This window comes from Mastomys coucha, unplaced genomic scaffold (genome assembly GCF_008632895.1).
Source record: "Mastomys coucha isolate ucsf_1 unplaced genomic scaffold, UCSF_Mcou_1 pScaffold22, whole genome shotgun sequence".
Lineage (NCBI taxonomy): Eukaryota > Metazoa > Chordata > Mammalia > Rodentia > Muridae > Mastomys > Mastomys coucha.
In genome coordinates, this window is record NW_022196905.1 from 111,014,101 (window position 1) to 111,036,907 (window position 22,807).

General features: G+C 48.0%; 1 protein-coding gene across 2 annotated transcripts in view; it reads left to right on the forward strand.

Annotated features, from left to right (window-relative positions):
- Ksr2 (kinase suppressor of ras 2) overlaps positions 1 to 22,807 on the forward strand; it is a 369,325-nt gene that overhangs the window by 239,933 nt on the left and 106,585 nt on the right. For both annotated transcript variants that reach the window (XM_031337631.1, XM_031337630.1), the window contains exon 6: positions 20,906 to 20,975. In XM_031337631.1, the coding sequence (XP_031193491.1) occupies positions 20,906 to 20,975 (70 nt within the window). The remainder of the gene's footprint in view (positions 1 to 20,905; positions 20,976 to 22,807) is intronic.

The window sequence follows — 22,807 nt, forward strand, 5'->3', positions numbered from 1 at the left end:
TGTCCTAGGGTAAGGCTGCTACTGGGAGACCATGGGTAGACATGTCAGCTGCTCAATGTTCTTCAGTGCACAGGATGGCTGAGTGGTCCCGCCCCAAATGTCACTAGTGCTCAAGCAGAGAAACTGATGTGGAACAGTGGATCTCTGGGACCGGTCCCAAGGAGAGCTAGCTGCATAGAAATCCTGCAGAACTTTTTAGATAATTACATTCTTGGTTCTCAGCCCACAGGCCACTCTGGGGAAGGGGGCGTCCAGCAGGGGGTGACATGTGGCAGGTGAGGTTGGATGCAGTGCAGGTGTGCATGGTACACATGGAGAAGTCAGGAGGTAACCCTAGGTGCTGCCCCTCAGGTGCCTTCCACCTTGTTTGAGACAGGGTCTCTCACTGGCCTGGCACTTCATCTCCTTGTCCAGGCTAAGTGGCCAGTGGGTTCCAGAGGTCTACCGTGCCTCTTTGTTCATATTCTTATGTGGTTTCTAGGGATACCCAGCTTGAGTCCCTATGGGTGCAAGCAACTGAGCTGTAATTGATGTTCTAAGGAGCCCAGTGGTGACTCATGACCTCAGGGTACAGGCTTTTCTACCCAGCCCTTTAGGAGGCAGCAGGGGGATCACAAGTTCAAGGCAAGCTTGGGCTACAGAGTGTGTTCAGGTCTAGCCTGGGCAATTTAGTGAGATACTTTTAGCTACTAAAAGTATCTTAAGTCTTTTAGATACTTTAAAGACTGACAGGTAAACTGGACCATCTTCTTGTAAGCGCTCAATGGGTTTTGTACAAAATCCTCAGCGACGGTTTTCTGGTGGAAGTGGACTAAGCAGAAGGAGGGTGGTTATGTGAGAGGTTTGAAAGATTCAGGCAGGGGTAGCCTGTGCTGTCTGGGTAGTGAGAGTTTGGCCTTGGGCAAATTCCCAGGTCTGGGTCCTGACTTCAATACACATGAGCTTCATGACTTAAAGCTCTGTCTCTCTAACCTGCCTGCTGACTCTGACTCTGGGACGACAGTAAAGATGAGAGGCAGCCATAGGACCGTCGTGGAAACTAGATGATAGGGCTGATAATGCCATGGGCACCTAGCCATTAAGAATGGATGCCTCAGAACAACCATTATGAATTTGGGTTTTCCAGAGATTGGGTCTGGGGGGGACATCTCACAATGTAGCTCAGGCTAGCCATTTCAGTTGTGAGTCACCACATCTTGCAAAACAACTGCTTTAATAAAAAAAAAAAATGTGAAGTGAAGATCTGCTCTTGTCTAGAACTGCAGAGGGGCTCCGGTGTCGTGGCTACCCCCGGTGTCTGTGCTCTCCCAGGGAACCCAGGAACCCAGGGTGCTGGCTTCCTCCTACATCTGGCAAACTTTTCCTGTGGATGCTCGGGTGTGCAACTGCTGGTGATCCTACTGGAAGGTGAAGATGGGAGGAAAGAAAAGGGGGGGGGCAAAGAAAGAGAGGGGTAACAAAGCTTCCAGGGCTTTTCATGAACTCCGATTGGTCACCTTATGTATGCTTCTGTCTGAAGCAAGCACGATAGTTTAGAGGTTCAAATACTGCGCCATTTACCATGCCTAGAAGGAGGAAGTTCTACCCCAGGACTGATAGGGGCCCAGTCTGCCTCAGCTTCAGTCAGCTTCCGAATGGGGAATCAGGCCATTCTTACTAGGGAAGGTCAATGAATACAAACCATATCCAAACCCAAAGATCTCTGTGCCCTGGAGGGACATGGCCAGAAAGGTCTGGTTGTGCTTCTTGACAGCCCTCTTTAGGTCTGTGCAGTAGTTACTTTTATGGTTGCTATGACCAAACTACCTTGAAGAAGCAACTTAAGGGAGGAGGGGTTTCCTGGGGCTCAGGGTTTCACATGGTTCAACCTTTGGTCCTGTAGCCTCATTGTCTTGGGCAGAGCATCATGGTAGTGGGAACGTGGGGTGAGCTGGTCAGAGAGTGACAGGAAGTCCTGTAGGTCCAACCTGCTAAGGTTTCCGTAGACTTCCAAAATAGCGCCACTAAACTAGGAACCAATCATTCAAGCTGGGAGCCTGCCGGGGACTCTTCCTGTTCAACCCACCACAATGTGTCCATGTGTTGAATTGACTGTCTCGAGTTCTGAAGATGAAGGTTTCCTTCCGGACACTCGGGCAGAGATTTCTTTTCTTTTCCTTTTTTTTTTTTTTTTTTTTAAGATTTATTTATTTACTTTATGTAAGTGAGTACACTGTAGCTGTACAGATGGTTGTGTACACTGTAGCTGTACAGATGGTTGAGTACACTGTAGCTGTACAGATAGTTGTGAGCCTTCGTCTGGTTGTTGGGAGTTGACTTTAGGACCTCTGCTCACTCTGGTTGGCCCCACTTGCTCAGTCCCTGCTTGCTGTGGCCCAAAGATTTATTTATTATTATAAGTACACTGTAGCTGTCTTCAGATGTACCAGAAGAGGATGTCAGATCTCATTATAGGTGGTTGTGAGCCACCATGTGGTTGCTGGGATTTGAACTCAAGACCTTTGGAAGAGCAGTGTGTCCTCTTACCCACTGAGCCAGCCCTGGGCAGAGATTTCTTATTTATTTATTTATTTATATTAGATATTTTCTTTATTTACATGTCATATGGTTTCTCCTTTCCCAGTTTCCCCTCCAAAAAACAAACAAACAAACAAAAACAAAAACAACAAGAACAAACCCCTGTTGCCTTCCCCCTCCCCATGCTTGCCACCCTACCCTCTCCCACTTATTGGCCCTGGCATTCCCCTACACTGGGGCACAGAACCTTCACAGGGCCAAGGGCCTCTCCTCCCATTGATGATCGACTTTGCAATCCTCTACTCTACACATGCCGCTGGGCAGAGATTTCTAAACATCCATTCTGGCTATGTGGGGCTGGACAACTCTTTGTGGGGGCTGTTCATTTATGAGACGTTGGTCAGTGTCCCCTGGTCTCTACCTACCACCACCCTTCCCCTTGGAGTTGTGACAACCCCAAAACATCTCTGTATATTGTTGACTGTCTCTGAGGATCAAATTCAATAGTGAGAAAAGCCATGGTTAAGGTTTCTATGTCCTTTGCCCTGTTACTGTTAACGAGTTTAGTCTTGCGGGGCCAGGTCCCTTCTTTATCTCTGGGTTCTCGGGGTGCTGGGGCTCTACCTCCTGTGCTGTTGTTGATGTTTCTGTGATGTTGAACACACCCTGTCAGAGCAGATCTCCAGCCCCAGTGACCTCACTTGCTGGGGCCTGTCAGAGCGCCATCACCAACAGACAACCTGGCCACCTCTAAGTGATGCTTAAGAAAGACACCCTTTGGAATATGAACCTCCTGCCTTGACCTTGGAATGTGATCTGTCAGTAAGCATCCACAAAATATAGATGGCGTGACACCTTTTTGGACAGTGGCTCTGAGTTTCAGACCAAGGGAGACATCATTTGTCCGAAGCTCAGACCTCATGGTGCCTGGCTAGGGGTGGGAGGAGGGTCTCTGGTAGCCGGGCTCATCTTCTCTGTCCCACTAGCGCCCACTAAAGCAGTAAATTCCATGGAATGAGCCTGTGTGGGGAAGATCTCAGCCGCCCTTTTGTCCCATGGACGATTAACTTCCACCAAACGCTAAGTAGAAGGTAGGTGTATAATTTAAAACATCACATTTCCACTGGGGAGAATTTTCAGCTCAGACAACTCCAAATGGGTCTGATTTAAGTTCCATAAACTCAGTTCAAGGCAATAAATGTGTGAGTAATTGATGAAGTATCTTGCAGGGGACTCGGGCCTCATCCATCACTCCAGGCGAGCCATGGCTGCGGACACGCTCCGAGGACAGGCTGATAGGAGGCGGATAAATGGTTGGAGACTCAGACAGCTTTGTCCTCTCCATAACTCATAGATACATCCCCCCCAGTCATGGCTTCCCTCTCCAAGAGCATCTTCCATGTCTTGCCACCTCCAGCCAGGGGAAGGGGCTGCTCAGGGAAGCTGGCAGTAGATACCTCGGTTGCAGCTGTTCTTTGATTGAACACCTAATGTGTGCCAGTCCAGTGTCCAGCCCATGGGAACACTGTGAGATAGATTCCTACCCTGTGTTTTACAGAGAAAGAGGTCCAAAGTCGGGCAGACTTCAGATGACAGGGTCAGACAGAACGGAGCCAGCCTGGATAACCTGCTCCATGCTTCAAACCAACCCCACTCTGCCTCCAAGGACAAAGGTGGGGGGGGGTTCTTGGAGGTGGGGGACTTGGATCAAACACCCCATCTGACTTGCACATCCTGTCTGGGGTTCTGGGTCTCCCTCTTCCTGCCACACTCTAACCCGACACTTTTGTTACCACTGTTGCTACAACTGGTTACAATTGAAGCTGATAAGGACCCAAGGCTAGCTGCTTTTATCCCTTCTTAGGTACATCTGCAGTGATGGCCATTTGGGCCTCTGTCTGTCAACTCCTGTTCTGTCCTCACTTAAGCCTGTGCCAGGCAGAACAAGCCAGCTTCTTTCCATTTATCACCGTCACTCTCCAGGTTGGGGACACAGTTCAAGGTGGCTTTGTGCCATCTACCTGCCCAGTGTCTCTCAGAGTCTTCAGGTTGCCTCCTCACTTCTGCTTCTCTCCCAGGAGAATGCACAAGCAGGGACCCCTGAGTGTTCAGATGTGCAGTTGTGCCACCAGGGAGATTCGAATTCACGTCAGTGTCAGAACGTCATTGTCCTCGGGTGGTTCCCCAAATGTCAGTTTTCCTGTTTGTAAAATGAAATCATCAGAAGGTGGATCATTTATTCATTCGTTCGTTCATTCATCCCATGAGTACATGTGAGGTTGCCGCCCTGGACCTGTCATGGCCATACTGTGTATGAAGGATATGGGGCAGGGGTGAGTGATACAGACATGGCTGTTGGAAGACTTCACTAGGCAAACGAATGTAGAACACTTAGGCTGGCAGCCCACAAACTAGTCAGTGCTTTAGAATTGCTGCTATTAAGGTTTGTACCTGGAAAGTCCGCCACATGATGACACAGTATAGGGATACTATGGAATCATGAGGAATTGGGGCTTTGGGGAATAGGTCCCCAGGGGTGGGCCTTTGAAGGTTATAGTCCCGTCCCTGGTTCCAGCCCCATACTCTAAGCTTTCCTGGTTTATCACCATGTAAACAACCTCTACCACATTTCCCACCTCACCCCCACCCCCACAGATGGAGCCTGTATCACTCAGGGTTACTATTGCTCTGATGAAACACCCTGGCAAAAGCAACTTGGGGTTCATTTGGCTTACACTTCCGCATCACTGTTCATCGCTAAAGTAACTCAGGGCATGGACTCAAGTAGGGAAGGAACCCAGAGGCAGGAGCTGATGCAGAGGCCATGGAGGGGTGCTGCTTACTGACTTGCTCCCCATGGCTTGCTCAGCCTGCTTTCTTAGAGAACCCAGGGCCATCAGCACAGGGATGGCTCCACCCCCAGTGGGTGTGGTCCTCCCCCATCAATCACTAATTAAGAAAATACTCTACAGGTTTGCTTACAGCCTAGCCTTGTGGAGACATCTTCTCAATTGAGGCTCCCTTCTTTCAGATGACTGTAGCATTTGTCAAACTGACATAAAACTAACCAGTGCAGAGTCCCTCTGCCCTACCTTTTCAAGCTTCTGAATCTACAAGCCTCAAAATTAACTTTTCAGTTCTTTATCCCCAACCTCCTTTCAGATACTGTGTTTAGAGACACAAAGGTAACCAAGTTACCCAGAGACTAGCACCATTCAATTAGAGCCAGCCTGGGTTTTGTCAGACAATGATTATCCCAGGCCTGTATGCTACACAACCTGCCCTATGACCAGTCAGTTCAGTAGGCCTGGACGAATGGTTCCAATAAAACTTTATTTATGCCAGGCGGTAGTGGCGCACGCCTTTAATCCCAGCACTTGGGAGGCAGAGGCAGGCGGATTTCTGAGTTCGAGGCTAGCCTGGTCTACAGAGTGAGTTCCAGGACAGCCAGGGCTACACAGAAAAAACCCTGTCTCAAAAAAACAAAAAAAAAAAAAAAAAAAAAAAAAAAAAAAAAAAAAAAAAACAAACAAACAAACAAAAAAAAACCAGCTTTATTTATAAAAACATGCTGTGGGATGCATTGGATCAAGAATTGCTAATCTCTAAATGAAATTAGCCTGGGTTGTCATTGGGTGGTTCCAGTAGCTAACAGTTTGGGGAAGCCCAGATATCAGCACACCTCGCCTGTGTTGGGGACTGTCACTGGACTGAGCTCAGTTCAGAGAACCTGGGTAACTTTACCAGGCTGTTGGTACAGAAGTAAAACAATTGCCCTGGTTGCACTAAGTCTTGTTCTGCTCTGTTCCTCTGTTTAGCTTAGGGGCCTTCATCTATACAATCAAATCCACACAGCCTCCCTAGTAGGGTGATGGGAATAGATGTAGATACATATGGAAGTGAATTCTAAGGCTTTGGCAAGGGATTCCATCTATGGTGCCCATCACAGGGGATAGTTGGGAGAGACTGAGATGTGTAGAGTTCCTAGCCTACTGTCAGGTAGACTGGGGACCACAGATGGAGGTGTGGAGGTGGGAGCAGTGGTATATATTTTGCAGCCAGCAAGGGGTGGGTGCTCAATGCTCAGCTGTTCTAGCAGAGGCCCCAGTATAGGGTAGGTCTGGGGAAATGGGTCTGGAGATATGTACAGGATTTGGGGGGATCAGGATAGGATAGGACTTCTGATGCACCTTGGTTCTTCAGCAAATGGAAGAGAGAAGATGCCAGTTGGAGGCCTGGGTTGCACTCTATGGTTAGTTGTTCATCTCAGCACAAAGCCAAATACTGCCCAGATATATTGAAAATGCCTAGTTGATACTTTGTCTCTTTAGGAGTTCATGGTCAAGGGTGGAGGGGGAAAATGGATGTGTGCATTCTCTATAGATAAGACAAGAACCCCAAAGGGCTGCTGTGTACTAACTACCACAGAGGGATGATGGCTCCCTGTTTGTTCATGCAGGCTTTGTGGAAGAGCTGTGTGTAAGACTAGACCTTGGAGCAAGCATTGGTAGGAAGGGAGGAGCGTGCTCTAGACCAAGAGAATGGGATCTTTAAAGGTAGGCCCAGCAGCACTAGGGGCTGGGGAAGTAGCTCTGGTGGTAAAATGTTGAGCATGCAAGCAGGAAGCCCTGAGCATGGGTGATTTTCAGGACTCGTGGTTTAGAAAAGCTGGAACTGAGTTGGTGAGGCAGTTAAGTAGCTAAAGGTGCTTATGCTAACCAACATCGATAGCCTGAATTTCATCTCCAGACCTCATGCAATGAGGAGGGAACTGGCTTCTGTAAGCTATCCTCCTATTTCCACACGTCCCTGGCCCCTCATCCCCCTCCCCAACACCAGCAAATAAGTAGATAAATATGTGTGATAGTTTGAATGTGAATGATTATGTAGGCTCATATATGTAGGTTAGTTCCGGGCTGGTGAGCTGTTGGGAAGGATTAGAAGGCGTGGTCTTAGAAGCTCACTGGAGGTGTGTAGTGGGTTGGCCTAATGCTGCTTGTATTCTAATGCTAATTTGGGATCCCAAGACTGGTCACCCCAAAGAGAATCTGCACATAAGACACTGAGTGGCCCTGCCCCCTGTTAATTGTGATTGGTAAATAAAGATGCCAACAGCCAATCGTTAGGCAGAAGAGATATAGATGTGGTTGAGTTTCAAGGGCTTGGGTCAGAGAGGACCATGAGGATGGCGGGAGAAAAAAGTAAGAAGCCACCACGGGATAAAGGAAGAACGTGCAGGAGGAAGGAGAGCGGCGTGGGCTAGAGGCCAAGACAGCATGGCCCAGAGGGCTGCCCAGCTGGAGGTAAGAGCAGCCCAGATGGAACATAGTAAATAGTAAGTGATAACTTGGGGCTATGGATAGGGAAATCGATTCTGACAGAATGGAGGGTAGGCAGCTGCCCAGTTATTGTGCTGCCTAAAGCTTATTGTAATTATGAAGGCTGGAAGTATATTTTTCATCTGGAGACTCAATAACCAAAGGCAGGGTTGAAGCCCCAGGCCAAGATTATAATTATTTTCTACTACAGGGATGGGCTTTGAGGTTTCACAAATCCTTACCAGGTCCAGTGGCTCTCTGTCTGCTCCTGTGGATCAGGATGTAAAGCTCTCAGGCCCAACTCAAGAGCCACACCTGCCTGCATGCTGCCATGATCCCTGACATAATAATAAAATGAACTGAAACTGTAAGCAAGCCCCCGATTGAATGCACTTTTTAAAAAAGAATTTCCATGGCCTTGGAGTCTCTTCATAGCAATAGAAATCCCAAGAGAGGCAATTAGTAAATGGAAGTAATTTTTAAAAACTTTTAAAGCCACATGTGGTGGTGCTGAGCATTTGTAATCTCAGCATTGGTGAGGCAGAGAAAGGTGGATCTCTGGGGCTTGCTGGATAGCCAGTCTGGTCTACTAGATGAATTTCAAGCCAATGATGGCCTGTGTCTAAAAAAAAAGAAAGAAGAAAGGAAAGGAAGAAAGGAAGAAAGAAAGATAGGAAGAAAGAAAGAAAAAGAAAGGGAGGGAGAAAAAAGAGAGAAGAGAAAAAAGAGAAAAGAGAAAATAAAATAAAATAAAATGGTGAATGGCATCTGAGGAAGAGCAGGCCTCTATATGCATGTGTGCATGCTCACTTCATACACATGTACACACAACTGTGCCCCATAAACACACACCATGGCGTCATGCTATGATGAGAATATACTCTAGGGAGCGTATTCCTTCATTTAGTTAGCTCTGTCACCTGGCTAGAGATGGGCTGCCTATTTCATCTGTGGGTTACTACCCACAGTGATGCCTGTCTTTGGGACAATGACCGTGGATTGCCCCAGATTCTAAGGTTACACAAACAGAAGAAGGCCATTTGCCAGCAGCTACTTGCTATGTAAGCAAGGCCCTGGCCCCTGGGTCCATGGTGAGCAATCCTTCCCCAGCCCATGAATTCTCTGTGGACAATCAATTTCACAAGCTCTTCTCCCTAACAGAGTGAGAGGCAGGGTGGGTTCTGTCAGGATTATTCTAGATGCCTCAATGTTAATATTTGAGTTCTGGTTCTGTTGTAACTGTGTCATCTGATTACACTGAATGAGTCTGACATCTTGGCATGTCCCCTTCTTTTCAAAGCGTAGCAGTAAAAGCTTGAGAGAAAAAGAGCAGATGAAAGGCAGGCTTCCAAATTTGCCTGTCTTCTGATCCCAGGGAAGGCAGAGCTCCCTCTGCCTCCTCCCATCCCTGGAACAACCACCCAGCCCCCCATGGCCTGAGCACCCCCAGACTTCAGTCCTCCACAACTTCAGCCCCCATGACCTCAGCCCCCCCTGGCCTCAGCGCCCCATGGCCTCAGTGCCCCATGGCCTCAGCTCCCTACAACTTCAGCCCCCTTGACCTCAGTTCCCCATGATGTTAGAGTCTATAACCTCAGCCCCCCATGACCTCAGCCCCCCATAGCCTCAGCCCCCATGGCCTCAGCCCTCCATGACTTCAGTCCCCCATGTCTTCAGCCCCTCATAATCTCATTTTCCTTTTCACTCCTGCGAGCTACTGGCCACCACCATGCCTAGTCTCCATCACCTCCGGCCATCTCCCCATCCAGCTGTTTACATCTTAATTCATCCATCTATCATTTCCACAATGGAGCAGTGTCCACTTCTCTGTTTACAAGTTTGATTTACAGTGAATTGTGGGGGAAATTACTTGTTGGGATTCAGAGATCAGTTGCAACAATTTTAGTATTGGTTTTGGTTTGACTTTTCTGAGACAGGATTTCTCTGTGTAGCTCTAGCTGTCCTGGAACTCGTTCTGTAGACCAAGCTGGCCTCAAACTCACAGAGATCCCCCTGCCTCTGCTTCCTGAGTGTTTGGACTAGAGGCAAGCCTGGCTGACACCAGTTGTTTTTAAAGGAGAAGAATATCAGAATAAATATGGTCAGACCTTCCTACTAGATCCCAAAGGTGTCTCTCTCTGTTGCTTCACTTTATCTTATTTAAGTTAAACTTTAAAATTTTGTTGAAAATTTATTACATGAGCACTTTTTTAACAGTATGTTTTTAAACAGCCCCCTCTCCTGTCCAATTTTTCATGTCTTTCTTCAAATTCATGACCTTTTTTCTTCTTTAATTTTTATTGGTGTGTGTGGTGTATGGTATGTGTGTGTGTGTGTGCGTGTGTGCGTGTGGTATGTGTGCATGTGAGTGTGTATATATGTGCGTGTGTGTATGTGTGTGTATATGTGGGTGCATGTGTGTGTATATGTGTATCATATAGGTGTATGTGTGCATGTGTGTGTGAATGGTGTGTATGTAGTGTGTGGTTTGTGTGTATGTGTGTACATGTGCATGAGTCTGTGTGTGCATGTGCATTATACAACCTAATGAGTTTACTTAGTGTTGCTTATATGTACACATATTTAGGGCTGACCACTTGGGGATGGATAATCTGTCAGGGAGGCACATGCCTGGGAAGAAATAATTTTTCCTCTGTCTGCAGCCAGTGATTTTCTGCAATTCTTCAACTGGAGGAAGGAAGGGTTAGAAGATTCCCCTCATCCACACTGGCATGTCAACTGGCATTGTCACTGTATAGATCTTGCTTGGGTGACCATATTGTTAGGATCATAGGTATAGCTCTTCTGTCATACCTAGAAGGCACCATCTCCCAGCAGTGTCTGGTCCTCAGGCTCACACTGTCTTTCCGTCCCCTCTTCCTCGATGTCCCTTGAGCTTTAGGTGCAAGGGTTGTGTGGTAGATGTTTCAGCCAGGGGGTTGGACACCTCGTGGTATGTTGTCTCTGCATTTTCTGTCCTCATCTCTCTCTGCTGCTAAAGGAAACTTCTCTTAGGTGTGGCGTAAGAGCTGTAGACATTCATGAGTGTACAGAGAAGTGTTTAGACATCCATTGGCAATTACTTTGGCTGAGAAGGTAACATTGCTAGGTTGTCCTCTAGAGTCTAAGACCTTAGCCAGCACCTGGATAGAAGGAACAGGTGACACAGAACTTGGATAAGGACCCTCGCGTGATGTCTCCTTGACACACCCTCTTCACTTTCCCACTCCCCCTTCCCACACACTGCCCCTCCCATCTTTCACCTACCATTTGCTAGTGCCTCCCCCTCCTCCCGCCCCCACGCTCACCTGTCTTCCCAGGGTACTTTTCCACCTGGATGCACTCCCCAGAGGCATCTCCTTCATCCTCTCTACCCCCATAACCACCACCCGCCTCCAATTCTGGCTCACATATCCTCAAGGTCTTTTCTCTGCTTTGATAAAGTAACAACTAGAAAAATCTCATTAATGAAGCCAGACAGCTGCAGTGGGAGTTAATTTTCTTGTTCCTCTGCTCTGAGAGCTGACATGATTTCAGCAGTGACCTGTCGTCAGAGACATCATTGTCTCAAGGAATATTCTAACAGCAGACTGCAGGGGCAGGAAGAACACAAGCTGAGCTAGGCCTGGTGGTACATGCCTGCAATCCCAGAACTCAGCAGGTGGAAGCTGAGGGTCAGGAGTTCAAGTCCATCTTCAGCTGTGGGAGACTCTTTCTTGGAAAATGAAGAAAAAGAAGTAAAAAGGAGAAGGAAGCAAGGAAGAGAAGAAGGAAGATGAGAAGAGGGAGAGAGAGAAGATTGGAGAGAGACACAGGCTAGAGTTAGCATCTGTGTATCGGTGGCATATGTGTGTACATGTTCATGTGTGTGCAAGCACAGGCGTATTCATGTGGAGGCCAGAGGTTAGCGTTGTCTTCCTCAGTCACGCCCCACCTTATTTTTTGAGACAGGGTCTTTCTCTAAGTCTGGAGCTTGCCCATTCAGCTAGGCAAGCTGGTCAGTAAGCCTTGGGGGTTTCTCTGTCTCTGCCTCCCATCCCTAACACTCTACATAAAGATACATGCCACCACACCTAGCTTTTTTCATGGGTGCTGGGGATCCAAACTCACGTCCTCATGCTTGTGCAGCAAGCACTTTACCAACTGAACCCTCTCTCAGCCCCATGTGGTTAGCATTTTGGCTAAGATTATTGTGACTCTCCCTGTGTCCAGCAGCTGCTAGGTTAAGTGAACATAGGAGAGACACTAAGGACGTCTAGATATTTTGGTTTAATCATTTGTCAAAGGGTTTCCACCATCAAGTAGTAAACGTGGGTCTTGAACCCAGGCCTAGTGACTTCAAGATGAGGTAGGGTAGGGAGAAATCTAGTGGACTAAGGAAATGAATCTCTTAGTCATCAATGAACGTTTTTCTATAATAGTCGGGCTGATCACTATTTTTGGCTTTGTGAGTTACACTGTCTGTCCATCACCACCTCTCCATTCTGTGGCAAGGCAGCCACAAAAAAACACGTCAGTGTCTGTGGCTGTGTGCCAGCCAAACTATATTTACAGAACTGGACAACAGGCCTCATTAGACTCAAGGGTCAAGTGTACGGACCTTTGCCCTAATCACAGACAGCAGAGAGCATGCTGTATTCTAACTGCCTCGGGGTTCTGTGATGATGAATATGATGTTGCTGACCAGCAGCAACAATGTATCAGGTGCTATGCCGAGTGAGCCCTAATCATGACTCCCACCATCCCTCTAACAGCCCCATTAGGACAATCTATGATTCCCTTTTTCATAAGAGACCAAACAGAGAATCAGGAAGGTAAGTGGGTCTGAGGTCCCTCAGCTTATATGTAACCGAGCTCGTGTTGGTTACGCATCCGCCTGCTGGAAAATTCCATGCTCTCCCTCCCACATTGTATTGGGTGAATAACCCCGTGTTAGAGCTCCTCATTCAGAAATACTGGATGGTTTTTCTGTCTCCTCAGGAACCTTGTGTTCTAGGTCAGATCTCCACCCTGATCCTCACAGTATAGCCATGGGCCTGGCCTCAGCACCTCCATTCATGTAATGTTGGGGTTGGATGTGCAGTTGGATATCCCCTCCTCAGGGGCGCTGTTTTGGAAGGTTGTACAATCTTTTGGAGGGTGGTCTGGCTGGAGGAAGTGGGTCTCAGGAGGTAGGGATTGATGTTGATAGCTCAGGTCCATTTTCTGTCCCAACTCCCTCTGTTGGTGATGTGAGCAATCCACCTCACTGGCTGACTGACACCCCACATGATGGAAACCAGAGTCAAAACTTCTTCCCTTAAGTTGTTTCTTGTCAGACCCCCCACCCCCCATCCCAAGACAAGTGGATTCACTATTGTCTCCTCCTTGGCCTCAATGCCACAGGGAGTCCTCAGGAGCCCCTCTCAAATCCTTGTAAGCAGCTCTATGCTGTGCGTTAGGGTAACCTGAATCTCATCTAAGCACCACCATCAACCCCTTCTACCAGAGCTTGCCCCATAGCAGGGTACCAAAGTCAACTGCACCGGGGACACGTAGCTGGGACTAAACATCCAACACAAGCAAGCAGCTTCAGGTAGGAAAGATTTACTGTGGCTGACGGTTCGAGGCTACAACCCATCGAGGTGGGGAAGACATGGGGGCAGGAGTGTGAGGCGGCTGGTCACATGGCATCCACAGTCAGGAAGCAGAGAGAGATGGATGCTGGGGCTCAGCTTGCTTTCTCCTTTGCCCCTTTTTATTCTATCTGGAATTAGAGCCCTAAGTATAATGCTACCTCATTCAGGGTAGGTCTCCCTTTCTCAGTTAAACCTCTCTGGAAGCCCTGCATGGGCATGCCCACAAGGGAGCTTCCTAAGAGATTCCAAGCTTAGTCAAGCTGACAGTGAGTCTTTTAAAATTATGGTACAGGGTGTGTATGTGTGTGCGTGTGCATGTGCGTGTGTACATGTGTGTGTATTTGTGTGCATGTGTGTGCGTGCGTGTGTGTGCATGTGTGCACGTGTGTGTGCATGTGTGTGCATTTGTGTGCATGTGTGTGCGTGTGTGTGTGCGTGTGTGCATGTGCGTGTGTACGTGTATGTGCGTGTGTATATGCATGTGTGCGCTGTGTGCGTGTGTGTGCATGTGTGTGTGTGTGTGTGTGTGTGCACACATCTGCTCTTGCACGTGTGTTTCTCTCCTACCTTGTAGGGATTAAACTCAGGTTATCAAGCTTGGTGGCGAACACCTTTACTGCTTAGCTGGCTCGCAGTTTTCTTTGATTACAATTCATTTTTGACTACAGGGGCTTGGTGTACCTGCCAAGAATTGTATGTAGCAGCTGGAAGGGACCTTGTGGGAGTCTGCTCTCTCCTTCCACCGTGTGGGTCCCAGGGATTGAGTTCAAGTGCAGTGAAGAGTGATTACCATGCCCACCTTCATCAATACACTGTCCAGTGCTGTGCGGTCCCCTATGAAGTCATTAAAAGAGATTTCATGATGATGTTTGAAGATTGGGAAGTGGGCTATATTTTTCTCAGGAGAAAGTTAGGTCTAAGTCCGTGAATAAACTCCACTCGGCCCCAAAGCTTCACGAAGCTGTAACCTTTGAAGACAGCACATAATTAAAATGCTTTTAGATCTGATATATGTTATATTTGAATTGGATATTAAAGCTAATAGAGTTCTCACCCACTGTGTGAATGGTATGGGCAGCTCTAGTCAAGGCTTGCTGGCTGGGCAGCCTAGATAAATTAGTGGGACTTGGGCTGGTGCCTAGCCCATGGCCTCGAATCGAAAGTTTAATGGATTAAGTTTTATTAGTTGCAGATCTCTTTGGGCTCAGAGAATTTTCTAGTCAACATGAATGTGGTTAAGTTGTCACTCCTCCCTGAAATGAAAGCTTAAGGACAGTTTGGAACTCCTGTGTCACTTATGAGTTTTCCATACTGGCTCTCTGGCCCCCGACTGTCCTAACTCAGATCCCACCATCCCCACCTAAAATCCAACCGTGGGATTAAAGGGAATCCTGAATCTAAATCACACAACCTAGGTCCTCCATACAGTAGGCACTCAATTCATGCTGGTTGTTGGCATTAACATGGTGAGCTCAGGTCTTTATCTCCATGGAAATGGTGACGGATTAGGAATGCCTCCTCATCTCTGTAGGGCTTTAGAGCCTTCCACACTCTGCCTCCCATCCGTGTTGACTTTAGGAAGGCATGGTGTGTAAAATGATTGTCACATTTGCCTCAGAAAGGGGACGCAGTGATAGACATGGAGTGTGGCTTAAGATTTATAGGAATTGGCGTCAGAACTCCGCTCAGCACTAGCTGCAGGACTCTGAGCAAGTCGGATGTGCTTTGTAAGCTGTGGACACAGTTTCCCAGGGGCACACTTATCCCAGGGTGGGGGTGCTGTTTAAAGAGACCGCGAGTCAGTAGGAGCAGCACTGAAGGTCATGGCGGAGCCTGTTTCTTTCTGTTTCCTGGTTAACCATAGGCAGGGCAGCTCTCCCCGCCGCCACATGCTCTACCATGACAGACTAAGACCCCTGAAACCGGAAGATGGGATAAAATGTTACCGGTCGGGTGCTCTGTCACAGCACTGTAGAAGGGGCAGAGACAGGCTGAGGGAGGGGGGCCCATCATCATCTGGGACATGCACAGTGGTTAAGGCTCGTCGTCAGCTCCAAGTCCAGCACTCAGAGCTTTGCACACAGCTTTCCTGTGGAGCAGCTATGATGGTACTCAGGAACTGTTTCTGGTCAAAGGACTCACAGCGGCCACATCTTAGATCTGCCTCGAGTTGCCATCTCTAAAATGGAGATGCCGCGAGCATCTTTCCTTTTTCCATTTGTGTTGAAACTGATGTTGGGCACCACCGCTGATCACACTTGGCCTTAGTGAGGCGGGGCCTCTCAGTTTAACCCAGAGCTCACCCCTATAGCTGTTCTCTGGCCAGCTCAAGGGCTCTCCTGTTCTCACCACACCTAAGCTGGAATTAAAGGCAGGATCTACTCACCTTGGCCACCAGGGAGCTCATAAGTTTCTAAAATACAGCCCGCAACTATTCTAGTGCTCAAGCCCAAGTTTCCATCGCCCTGACCTCCACCCCAACCCCCAAGTCTGGACTGTTCTGTTTCCCAGAAGGCTCTCTCCTGTTCAGTCATTTCCTATTTCCTCCAGGAGACTCTTAAGCGTGGAAAACTTGCCTACGCTGTTCATTATATCCCAGATTCTTGAAGCCACGTTTGACACATGGAGGGAGCTTTGTGGACTTTGTACCTTGCTGTCACAGATCGCCACAAACCCAGTAGCTTAAAAACCACATCTGATTGGTTAACCTCATAGCTCAGAAGGTCAGAAGTCTACAATGAATCTCATGGAGTCAAAACCAAGGTACACATAACCTGACCCGGAAGGATTCATTATCTCTCCCTTCTGAGTTTCTGGAGACAGGACTTAAAATGGGTTTGAGTTCATGGAGTCTTCTGCTCATCCCAGATAGACAAGTGAAGCCTCAATGTTCCCACCAGTAAAATGGGCTATTGTCTGTTTAGCCTTAGCTGTGTGACTCAGTTTGGCCTTTATCTGCCCATGGGCAAATGGGATGATTTCTTGGTATCTTGCTAATGAAAGGAAGGGAGAGACTATGACCAAAAGGTCACCAACATCTGTACATAATCACATGTGGCTCCAGCGGGATAGTGTGTATGCTGTATGGATTCGGGGAGGATTAGAGTAGTGGGGAACACATAGTGACCTTCACCCAGAGTATCTCATTATTTCCTCTCCCTAATCTTCTCTCCCTCTTCTGCTTTCTTTCCTCTTACCTCCTGTCCCCTCCCCTTCTAGTTTCCTTGTTACTAGAGAAGCCCCCAGGGCCTCCCACTCACCAAGCCAGTCCCATCACTGGATCTCATTCCCAGCCCTCCTCTTCCCTTTCACTTAATGCGACAGGGTCTGCCTAAGTCACCAAAGCTGGCCTTGAGCTTGTGAACCTTCGACCTCACCTTCCCCAGTAGCTAGGGTTACAGCCCTGTGCCACCACACCCAGCTTACTAGTTTTCTCATTTCTAATTTTCTTATTTCTTTTCCTTTTCACTCTCCTCCCCGTCTGCTTTCTCCTCTTCCAGTTTTGTCTCATATAACTCATACCTCTCATGGTTTTATCCCTCTCACGCCTGATTTCAGACTCTCCAGATCAGAGCTTGAAGTTTTGTAACAAACTTACATATCATGTGGGCCAGACACAGCAGTACTTGCCTGCAATCCCTGCACTTGGCAGGTGGGTAGATTATGAATCCAAGGCTAGCCTGGGCTCTATATACTGAAGGCAGCCTGGACTACCCAAGACTGCCTCAAAAGCTTGACCAGACCAAACCAATCCAAGTCAAAAATGTATATAATGCAGACACTCTATTAAGGGCAGACCCTTCAGTGAGGTCCTCTGTTTGACTCTCTGGTTTCCATAGTAATCCCAAAGGCCAGGACTCCTGCTTGGTGTCCCCCGTTCTGTTCAGAGGTGTTTCTTAAAGAGTTTCTATACCCCGACCTAGGAACAAGGACAGTGTTTCTCCCAACTTCCCCTTCCCATGTGCTGTGGAGGGAAATATCTCAGGCGTCTATTATTCTTCCCCTGAGAATAAAGACAGCAGCGCTAAGCAAGACTCTGTCTTGTTATCAGAAAATTAGGGTGGGGAAGCAGCTTCCACTGTCTACGGAGACATCTTAATAGACGCTTTGGTTGTTACGAAGAAGTTTCTAGATCGGTTTAATTGCTGTAAATGTTATTTGCCTTTCCTGTTATGATAAGCTCCCCCCACCCCATTCCCTGGAATCGTTTTTTCTTGCTTTCCTTTCCTCTTCCAGCTGTTTCCCTTTGCCCTGAGGCTCGGAGTTGGCAAGTTTAATGAAACCCAAAGAAAAGGAAGCAAGAGAGAGGCTCTCGGAGTTCGAGTCTCACACCCACAGACGAAGCCAAGCCCCCAGAGTGGAGTGATGGTTCCAGATTAATGAGGCTTCTCTGCTTAATGCAGTTGGACAGGATGCACCCCCTCCAACCGCTGACCCCCACCCCTCAAGCCCAGCCTGCAAAATGAAAACCAGCCCCAGAGCTTAATTGCGTCTGCCCTGAGCAAAGAGGCTGGATGGGGACTAAGTACCACACAGAGCTAATGGGAGATGCTCATAGCCTGAGATGATGTGCCCTGTGCCCGCCGGAGCTGGGACTGGCATCTGAGCATGCTTCTTCTTTTCAGGGCAGGCACTTATAGAAACTTCCAGTCAGGAGTCTGAAGCTCGCTGCAAATCATACTCTGGGTGCTTTACTTGTTGAGTGTCTGTGGAGGTATTCTCACCTATGAATTATGGGATGTTAGACAGTACCTCAGGTTTCATCCCACCAGCTACCAGTAACAAACTCCCATGCAGTGTGAAACCTCCAGAATGCCTTCAGAAATCTCCAGATATCCCAAAGGGAGAGAAAGCTCCTCTGTTAAGGACATCGAGAGCACTCCCTTAGAGTGTGTGTGTGTGTGTGTGTGTGTGTGTATGTGTGTGTGCCTATGCCTATGTCTGCCAGCGTATGTGTGTTTGTGTGTGCATGTGTGTTTGTGTGTGTGCCTGTGCCTATGTCTGTGCATGTATAAGTGTGTTTATCTGTGTGTCTCTGTATGTATCTATGTGTCTGTGCCTGTACCTATGTCTGTCTGTGAGTCTGTCTGTGAATGTTTGTGCATGTATGTTTGTGTGTGCGTGTGTGTGTGTGCCTATGTCTGTTCATGAATGTGTATGTGTGTGTGTGTCTGTCTGTCTGTCTGTCTGTCTGTCTGTCTGTGTCTGTTCCTATGCCTGTGTCTGTGGACGCATATGTATTGCACATGTATGTGTGTGTCTGTGCCTATGTCTGTGCACACGTATGTGTGTGTCTATGTCTGTACTATGCCTGAGTCTGTCTATATGTGTGTATGTGTGTGTCTGTCTGTGAGTATATATCTGCATGTCTCAGTGTGTCTGTGCCTGTGCATATGGGTGTATTATGTGTGTGTCTGTATCTGTACCTGTGTCTGTGTGTGTGCATGAGTGTGTGTCTGTGTGTGTCTATGTCTGTGTGTGTGCCTGTGTCTGTGCACACATATGTGTGTATGTGCCTGCATGTGTATGTATACTGGGCTGGTACCTCCCGGGTACAGCAATGGTAGATGTGTCTTTGTTATCATTCCCGGCTCTTAGGTATTGGTGCTGAGGATCTGAACTCAGGTCCCCATGCTTGCACCGCAGGCACTTTGCCCACAGGGCCATCTACTCCTTAGGAGGCTTTCTGGACATTTATACTTGCTTCTACTGGAACCTGCTTTATGTAGGCTTGAACAGATTGGTCCCCCTCCTTGTGTCCTTTGCCTTCCTTTGCACATGGGAATAACTATGGCACTGTGTGCAAGGACACATAGCTTCCGGCTACTAAGTACACAGAATTTCTTGGCACATACTAAGTGGTCAATAAACTCTTTCTGGGTACAATAAGCTTGGGTTCATTAAACATGTGCTAAGAACATAATCAGCCCCAGGCACCTTGCTCTGAGATAAATGCAAAGATGAAGCTTTGCTTCTTGCTTTTGTAGACGAAGTAAATATATATAAGACTTATAGGAACTTGCCCTTCCTCACTCAGGACAGACATTACTAGTCAATCTCAAGACTAGGAAGGTCTACCTGCTTCCTCACTTGGGGCAGACATTACTAATCAATCTTGCTGCTCTTCCTCTCAGTCTTTCTCAACTTAACTCTAGTCAAGCACTACTAGTAGCCTGTGAGTAGGCTCCCACTCCTTTGACCTCTCATTCAGTACTTCCCATTGTATGAATGACTCAGAGGAGGCCGACCTTTTCCTGTCCAGCCTTTTAGCATTAATGAGTAGTGTCTTTCCTCCCATGTCTGATATCATTCTGAAAAAAGGGATTGACATGGAGAAATATGTTTAAAGAAGATTGGTTTTCTTTTTTATCTCCCCCCAGGGACAGAACTGAGTAGTAAAATGGGTGTCAAACTTTAGCTAAGCATTGTGCAGGCTGTGGGTCTTGTGAATCAATCAGGCTACTTCTTTCTTCAGTTTTCTTTAGCATTTGGGGCTTGGAAAAAAAACATCAGCTCTTGCTAAAATGGGTCCCAGCATTTCAAGGGCAGCATAGAGGTCTCTGGAAACAGCTTTCAGATGGTTGAGACCATCACTAGATAGAAGAGAGAGGAGGCTGAGGTTAAATGCTCCCCAATGTGTTCTGACATGCCCAGCTCTCCCAATGAGAGCAGACTCCAGAACAATGGCTGTGAGAAATGAGGGCTGCATCTGCAGCCCTGAGGCCCCCAGAAGGCTCCATCCATCTGGCTGAGAAGTGGGCGCTGGTGTGGGGTGGCCCACTTGCTGTTTTATGTCTGCTGCCTGCCAGGGACTTCAGGAGGCTGGGGCAGGAGCAGGGCAAAGGGGCTGGGGCTCAGCATTTCAGAAGACCTAGAACTTGGTCATTATATTATAATCAAGGCCTTTAAGGAAATGACATTTAATTAATTAAATGATTAACTGTTAATTAACCATTTAATTAATTAATCAGTTGTGTGTGTATGTGGGCACACATGTGGAGGCCAACTTGCAAGAGTCAATTCTCTCCTTCCACCATGTGGGACTCGGCCATCGATGTTCAGGTTTGTTGGTAAAGCCGTCATCCATCACTGAGTCATCCCACTGTCTCTCACACACAGCTTCAGCATTCCTTTCTTGTGTTTATTACAATGTAGTGCAGAATGACCTTGAACTCACAGTCCTCCTGCCTCAGCCTGACCATTAGACTGACTGGTATGCTTCCCCACACCCTACCTCTGCTGACATATTTGAAGGCATCTGCTGTCTACCCTGCCTGGGGAGTTTCCTGTGACTTTAGCCCATGACCTAAACTGGGCACCTGTCATGACTCTGCAGGCTGAAGCATCTGGGAACATTTCTGAGGCCAGTGAGGTTGGGGCTCCTTTTTATTCCCAGGGCCCAGGCAGAGATGGCTCGGCCTTTGACCTTCCCGTCTGTTCTTGTCCCCACAGACACGCTCTCTGTACCTCGCTGGTCACCACAGATCCCACGCAGAGACCTTGGCAATTCTATCAAGCACAGGTAGGTCAGAGGCTGATGGTGGAGAAGCGGGGCTGACTCCTGTGGGGCCCAGGAACAAGTCCATCCCCAGCTCCCGCACTGTCACATCCTGTCTTCTGCTGGACCAAAGTGTTTGCATCACAGCCTTGTCTTTGTCAAATCCACAGCAGGTAGCTAAAAGCAGAGGCTTTATAGTCAGGCTGAGCTGAGTTCTAATCTCTCCTGGTAATGCTTTGTAGCCTCGAGAGATCACTTAACCTCTCTGGGCTCCATTTTTTTGTTCAAATGATGTTCTTATTATCAAAAAGCACATACCATATAATGAGAGAAATAAAGCAAGACCCTGAGATACTATAGTCAAGATCGTCATAGAAGTAACATTAAACAAGTCTAGCAAGCTACAGAAAGTGTGACATCAAACCACAGTTAGAGAAGAAACTTTTGTTTTTTTTTTTTCTGCAAGAATTAAGCCAAGTCCCATAAGTTCATCCTGCTTATAAATAAAGTGATGTGCACCACACACACACCTCGCTGATATTAATAAGTACTTCAAGCTCCACAGTGAAGCTCTCTACTCAACGAAACTCAAGGTGGCTGGCTAAACACATGACTAGAAGTTAGCCCAAAGCAGCAGGCCAGCGGGTGAGTGGGAGGCCTTCCCTCCAATCCCCCTGGCCCGAAGTTGGTTTCCAGCAACTTCGTGACTCTCCCAGACTGAGTTTTCTACACGTTGCTCCCATCTCTCACAGACTCAGGGGAGAAGGGGGGAAGTCGGGCCGGGATGGCGAAGCTCACTGCTCAGAGGAAACGGAGGCCTCTGTGGATAAGAGAAAGGATGGAAAGCTAATTAATTATGCTCAGTCCGTGAGCTCTAAGATACCCCAAGCAGCCAGCTAGACTCCTCTTCTGCTCCTTCAGGATCCTTCCTTCCAACATGCAGAAGGCTAGTGTCAGTGTTACAGGACAGAGTACTATTGTCAATGCTGTGGGACATAGGTCTGTGTCCCTGGGGAGCTGGCCAGTCAGCAGAGGGTCTGCCAACAAACCATGACAGTCCCCAGAGGTCTGTCAGAGGCCTAAGGGGAAAAACACCAGATACCAACATTGTCACACAGCTTCAGCCTGGTGCCAGGCTGGACAGAGCACTCTGTATCAACGACTCATCAACAGCTCCTACAGAAAAATGTCAGAACTCAGACCAAGGGAGACCTTGGTGTAGCTGTGAGAAATAGTGACAGACATATCGGTGATCAGGTGGAACAACAGTTAGGGGCTGAGCTGTGGAGAGAAGGGGAAGGAAAGCGAGGGCCTTGTAAAATGTTTTCTGGCTCAGCTCCATCTTGCACTAGTCATGATCCCTCCTGCAGCTCACTCCTGGGTTGCCCATGGCTGTGGTTCATTTCCACCTCTGTATTAACCACATCTTTGGCTTAGCCACCCCTCCAGATTGCTGCTTAGCCACACCCCTGGCTGGGGACACTCTCACCTTAGCCTCACCTGGTTGGTGCCCATCCCTGGACTTTCTCACCATTGCACCAGAATCTGGTGCTGCCCAGCTTTAGATGCTGGTGTATAGGGGAGTCAGGTAGGCTGGCCACCTTGGGTCCCAGAACTGGCTTTCTGGTGAGGGCCTCCTTTTGGCCATCAGCTCTTCAGCCTCACCCACATTCCCAGCTCCTCGATAGATACCAGGAAGGAGAGTCTCCCGGTCTGGTAAAGAAATGACATTAACATCCCATTCCCATGTGTTGCTGGGTGTAATGGGACATGCTAGCACTCCCGGCACGCAGGAGGGTGAGGCCCAGGATCAAGAGTTCAAGGATAGCCTGGGCTTCGTAATAAAACCCTGTCTC